The 6570-nt window shown below is 48.1% G+C and overlaps 1 protein-coding gene across 1 annotated transcript in view; it reads left to right on the forward strand.

The window, feature by feature from the left end:
- The window catches only part of ufl1 (UFM1-specific ligase 1), a gene marked incomplete at its 3' end in the record, with an annotated part of 14404 nt that extends 8595 nt beyond the window's left edge, over nucleotides 1-5809 (forward strand). Inside the window, 4 exon segments of the mRNA XM_035679159.1 lie at nucleotides 4640-4770; nucleotides 4932-5012; nucleotides 5110-5195; nucleotides 5629-5809. Coding sequence (XP_035535052.1) covers nucleotides 4640-4770; nucleotides 4932-5012; nucleotides 5110-5195; nucleotides 5629-5809 — 479 coding nt within the window.
- Nucleotides 5810-6570: the final 761 nt, after the last annotated feature.

The following is a 6570-nucleotide window of genomic DNA, read 5'->3' on the forward strand; positions in this document are numbered from 1 at the left end:
ATAATAGATAATAATACATTTTTATTTAAAGGCGCCTCTCTGGGCACTCGGAGGAACACGGTACAGACACATAAAAAATGAAAAAAAACAGTAAGAAACAAGACAACAGAGGGTAAGAAGAGACAGAACGTAGATAGTTAAGTTGGTGATGCAATGTTCTGAAAAGGTGAGTTTTTAGTCTTGAATTTTGAAGAGTGTTGAGAGATCCAGGTTCCTGAGGTCCGGTGGGGAGATGATTTCCAGAGTCGGGCCAGGAGCAGCTGAAAGCCCTCTGCGCGCCCATGGTGACGAGGGCGGGCGGGATGGGACAGAGATGTGACAGAGGAGGCAGATGCTGGAGGGCGGGAAGGTGTTTGTTGTGGCAATGTGGAGGAGTTCGTACTCATGTATATAGTAATTAGGGAAAGGTTATGGATGCCTTGAACGTTAAAACAGGAGGATGAAGTGCCGAATTTGCGGATTGTGACCGGGAAAGCCGTGGAGTTGGCTGCAGAACAGCGGGTGATGGTGGTGGAATGGAGGGGGTTCTGGATGGATGATTCGAGCTGCAGAAGTTCTGAACCAGTGTGGGGACAAGATGGATTCAGCACAGTAACTTGGAGATGAGAAACATAAATGCACAACGCAGTTTCCACACATGATACTGGTGAGTATTTTGATGGACTCAAGAGGCAATGTTCGTCAGGTTGTCAAGTTGTTAACTGTCTGTCTCCCAGAGGTGGCAGTGGCAGTGTGAAAGCTCAGCCGCGGCGGAGGGCAACGCCAGCAGGAGCATCCGCATCCGCGAAAACCGAGAAGACAGGCGAGGAGAAGACGACCCGGGACAGCCGACGGAGACACCTGGACCGCTTCACAGGCAACGCAGTACAGTCGGGACGGGCCCACAGAGGCGTTTTAGTCGGGTCACAGGGGGACACAGTGTCTGCGTATGAGGCACGATTTAAGGCGCTGTGCAGTGAGGCGAGTTTACGTGTAGCAAGGACGCATAAGGCTGGTTGGCTTGAAATCTGTCCCCTGGTGTTCGTTTTTGGGTCTTTCATGACCAAGACAAAGCGTAACTGTGAGCCATCCGGCCTGGAGCAAGCCTAATTGAGGCTCGCGTTGTACCTTCTGCCACGGATCGCGCAGCAAAGCGACGGAAGCCCGCCCTTTATGGCGCGCCGCCAGGGGACAGGGACGCATCGCAGCCAGTTTTAGGGAGGACGCGGTGAGTGACTGCCCCGAAGCAATCCTCTCCGAGCCTTGGCTCACGCCCGAGCCCGTGTGACTAGAGGGTAAGTAGCACAGGTTGCCGGTCCTAAAGTGGGTTTCTGCTCCGTGCGTCCACAGCTCTGAGAACAGAGCCTGCTCCGCTGTTCCAGTATGTCTCTGCAGGCCTCTGAGTAGAAGCCTATCGGGAGTGGGGTGGGGGGCGTGGCGGGACAGCCCGGCAGTGTCCGTCCACCAGCTCTCCGTCAGGGGCCAACAGAGAGAAGAGGCCGAGTGAAGAGGATCTACAGCGAGGAGATCACCAGACCTGCGTACAACAACATCCGGGCTCTGTGTGAAAAGGCACCAGCCCTCTGCGAAGATGCCCACCGCTCCCACACAAGCTGCAAAGACCGCGCAGGATCGGAGACGAGCTAGCTGGGTAGTTCCGAACTCAAACCGCTAGGAAGGTGCGGTAAAGAGCGTCGGGTCGTAGAGTGCGTAACCGTCAGAAATCCAGGCACAGAATGATGCAACGGACATGGATCAGGCAGTGACACGCGTCTTGGTGCCACGGCCAAAAGCGTGCTGGAACGATGCATATAAGAACAGGGGGCGGCGCTGCCTTAGTAAACCGAGGCCAGGTATTATGCTGTGGGGTCTGTGCATGTAAAGGGACGAAGGGCTGAAGAGAGCCGCAAGGCGCACGCCCAAGCCACGCCACAGGACTCGCCTCTCCCACCCGACAACCCCCGTGCCCCCCTCGCCCGCCCTGGCACCCTGCCCCATCGCACCCCCTGTGGGTATTCAGGCCGGGTTTCTCTCTGTTACTCATATGTCCCATCACATCATAACAGGCGAGCACCTGAGCTAGGCGTAGGTGACGAGTCCCTGTCCACTGCTAACCCCGTAGTGAAGTCTACAGCGGGGTGGGCGCAGCGTGAGCTGACCAGCTCAAAGCAGACTGGCGGCGCTCTTAGGGGGAAGGGAGGGGCCCTGAAAGAGAAGAACGCAGTGGGTCAGGACAGGGAGGCGTGAATAGAGGTGGCGTGCAGCGCAGAGTGGCCAGGGTGACGTTAATAGCAGTCGCGCTGTGAACCATAAAGCCATGTAAACCTCATTGATCAGCAGACCCGCCAAATGTAAGCGTCACTGCGAACCTGAAAATGAAGGCCACAAGTATGAGCCTCGTTAACTGGTGCAAGCATGGAGCATCGAAACGTGGGGCCGTGGGGACAAGTCTTATACAGCGCCCACCCAAGGCGAAAGGGGCAATGCAACTCTGAAGCGGGGGTCAATCAGATTCGTGCCAGGCTCAGAACGCTACGTCGCCCAAGCAGAAACCACGTTGCGTGTTGCCTGTTGGCTACGGCACGCCTGTAGGCCGCTCTGTCTCACGTGGTTTTAGACGTGCAGTAGAAGGTTCAAGTAGCAAGTTTAAACAAAGACGAAGAACTCAGGCTTTACTCGTGTACGCACTGTCGGCCCCCCTGTTGCCTGGATGCCTGTCTCGCGAGTGGTGCGCGGTAAAGGTACGGTCTGAGCCTAGCTAGGCCGTGTTCAGCCGTGTGGAATGTGGAGCAGCTACTAAGGCATTCGGTGTAGGGGTGGGGCCGTGAACTCAAGCAACCTCCAGTTACTCCACGCTCTTTGAAATTTCAATTTCAATTCAATTCAATTCAACTTATTTGTATAGGTGCCAATTCATAACAGAAGTTATCTTAGGACACTTTTCAAATAGAGCAGGTCGTAGACCTCTCTAGAACAGAAAGAGGAGAAACAAAGAGAGACAAACAGATGTCAGCAAACAACAGTACAACAACTACGATTAAATAGTACATGATCGATGACGATCATGAAAAAGACCGGATGACGATGACAGCAGCAACGATGCCGGGGACAGCGAGCAGCGACAACAGTAACTGTTAGCAATCGTAATATAATACTTAATAATAAGACTAATTACATAATCAATAACGATAATCATCAGTGATATTAGCAATGGCAGTCGTAGCAGGACCATGGCAGGAGGCTCCACCAGGATCCCTGAGAACATGCAGGACGTAAAGAGCAAGAACTGCCAGGGGGAAGAAGGTGAAGTTAGGTTAAATTCTAAATTTAACAGGGAGCCAATGCAGAGAAGCTAGAACAGGAGAGATGTGATCTCTTTTCCTAGTTCCTGTCAGTACTCGTGCTGCAGCGTTTTGAATTTTATATATATATATACAAAAACGTTCTGAATCTCTATTCTGAGGCTGTTCTGTAAATAGTTTTCTAATAAATATAGCAACTTCTGATCAACCCATATCCATGAATTAACAACTTCGGGATTAGCCCTGCCCACTTTAGATTTAAGTACCACCCACGTATACAGATCATATAGTTGGTTAAACAGATAATGGTGTACTCGCTCTGCCGTAGTATTATCCACCTGTTATCATACGTTGGCACATTGGTGATGTGATGACAACTTAGGCCAACCCTGGAAAAAACTAAGGAGACATTTTTTGTCAAATTGTGTCTACTGTTTTCAGTATCAACAGTAATCCAGTTGACGTTGATCGCTGTGTGCATAGTTACAGCACAAACAGGAGCTGCTAGTAGGCAAGGCAAATGTATTTATATAGCACATTCATACCCAAGGCAACCCAAAGTGCTTTATAGAGTTGACAAGAAAAAGGCACAAACAAAATGAGAAACCAATTATAAAAACAATAAAAGCAAACATTTTTACAGTGCTAAAGCCAGGATATCCAGTCAGTATGGTTCTCATTATCTCTGGATCCATTCATATACACATACTGAATGTGTGTTGAGAAGCTTTGGACACGGGTCATACAAACTGTTCCCAAACATGTATGCCAATGACATAACATTGATAACAGCAGTCTGGGATGTTACAATGTGCAGTCCAATAAAGTCTTAGTTGTAATCTGCTTCAGACTTTACATTGTAATTTTAAGACGTGCAACAAATACCCGGTATACTTCAGCGTTGAGATGTAAATATACTCAAGCAGAGACACTTCAGTCACATGTGCCTCTCTGTTAGGATTTTAAAATCAGTCAAACGAAAAGGAAGCTCACACAAGAGTGCCAGCATTTTTCAACAGCTCTGGCATCAAATAGTGTATTCTGAATCCTTTGGTGCCATATTCTGACTGGTTGGATTGAAGCCACTCTGTGAGAACTTGGTCTTACATTCCAGTGGACATGTGTCTCAGTGTGATCTAAGTCCACCGTTTTTACCTGACAACCAAAGACTTCACCATGTTTCTCTCACTACGGCCAACTTTGGTCTGGGACAGCCCAAAACTGCCCGCTGTTACTTAACTTGAGAGAATAATATATGGTTGCCTACCACACATAGTAACTGTGCCACAGGTCTGTAATTAAAGGGAGAACAGCTCAGCATTCAAAGCTAACGTAATGGAAACGCTTTGATCCTGCAGATGAGACCCAGGTCCACATTTCCAAGCACGTCCTGAAGACCCTGTGCACAGATGTCACCAATATCCTGGTCAACTTCCTGGCTGCTGACCTGATGATGTCTGTGGAGAATCCCAGCACCATCAGCAATGAGGTGAGACAAAAAGCTCCTGCTCTGTTTCTGCGTCCCCAGCCCATCAGCTGGAGAGGCACATTTAAATCAAGTTAATTAGGACTGTGCATCATTGTTTGAAATGCACTGTGGGACTCATTAGAGTTTGGACTTCATCATCAATGTCTGATGTGTTGCCTCAGGTCAGAGTGAAGATTTTGGGCAAACTGTCAGAGGATACCAAAGGACCTCTCATGAAGCTGCACAACTGCCTTAACGGCAAAGTAAGTTTGTTTCAAGTCAGTTACACCATCAACTGGTCACTGTAGCTCGAAGGGTAAAACTGAAACAGAGGAAACTTCTTCACTGTTTGTTCTTCAGACTATTGAAGACTTCCTGACCAACATAGAGACCTGTGCAGAGGTGTGTGGCTTCATGCTGAAGAAGGGAGACAAGAAAAGGGAGAGGTAAGTACAGTGCAGAGTTTTCATAGTGTTAATGTTGTGTGTATACGTATAGGATTATGTACAGACTGTGGCAAGAAATGTCCTGGAAAGGACAATAAGTAATCTATGTAATCTGTATGCTTTTAGTATTTATTTGTTTATTTATAGTCATAAATACAAAATGTACTTGCCACTACATGTCACACTAGAGCACCAGCATCTCAGACCAAAACAATGGGCACTAGGCCACTGTTGGGATCTTTAAATTATATATATATATATATATATATATATTAAATTTAACTTTGTAACTTTTTTCTGAGATGGTATAGGGCTGCATGATGACAGAACACTTCCTCCCTTGAAGCTTACTTCAAAATAAAATACTGCATACAGTTCAAATCCAGAAACAAATCAGTTTGATAAATGTAAGTTTTGTGTGTGTGTTGTGCAGACAGGCCCTGTTTCTGCACCGTCAGGCTCTCACTGAGCAGCTGAAGGACACGGAGGATCCAGCTCTGGTCCTGCACCTGACCAGCGTGCTGCTGTTTCAGGCCAGCACCCACTGCATGCTGCACGCTCCCGGACGCTGCGTGCCTCAGATCATCGGCACCCTCACGGGCCGAATACCCACGGTACGTCCGACTGAGTGTTAGCCACATTACTGAGGCAGTGTGGCCAGTCAGTATGTTGTTGTTATGACAGTGGCAGCGCTCACAGGTGGGACGACAGAGGGTTCATATACTGTTTGTGCTGCTGGTGAACATTAAAGGATTCAAACCAGGATTCAAAAGGATTTATTAAAGCTCAACCCTGACTGCTTAACGATCAAAGTCTTTATTGATACCACTATTGATAGTTTTCTATTCATTTGGTGGAAAGACGAGTCGACAATACATTTTTAACAGAACTGGTTTTGCTTTTATTGCCTAATTGCAATTTAATTGAATTTAAAACTTTATTAGACAATGGATGCAAGTTTGTGCATCAGTGATTGGATTTAAATGACTCTCGACTCTCTAGACTAGGGCTGAAGCTATCGATGAATTAAGTAATCAAGTATTCTATCGATTAATCAAGTAATCGGAAATTAGAGCTATAGTAACTATAGGTTAGCTTCAGGTTAGTTTCAGAATTTCCTCTAGGAATAGGACCCCAAACTTCCCTTTCCCTGGCCACATCGGCCAACTCTGACTGGGGGATCCCGAGGCGTTCCCAGGCCAGTGTGGAGATATAATCCCTCCACCTGGCTGGTGGAGCCAGCCTCCCAGCTGGACGTGCCAGAAACACCTCCATTGAGAGGCGCCCTGAAGGCATCCTCACCAGGTGCCCGAACCACCTCAACTGGCTCCTTTGTACGCAAAGGAGCAGCGGCTCCACTCCAAGTCCCTCGTAG

Source organism: Morone saxatilis, unplaced genomic scaffold (genome assembly GCF_004916995.1).
Source record: "Morone saxatilis isolate NCDOM2014 unplaced genomic scaffold, NCSU_SB_2.0 Contig7, whole genome shotgun sequence".
In the NCBI taxonomy this organism is placed as follows: Eukaryota; Metazoa; Chordata; class Actinopteri; family Moronidae; genus Morone; species Morone saxatilis.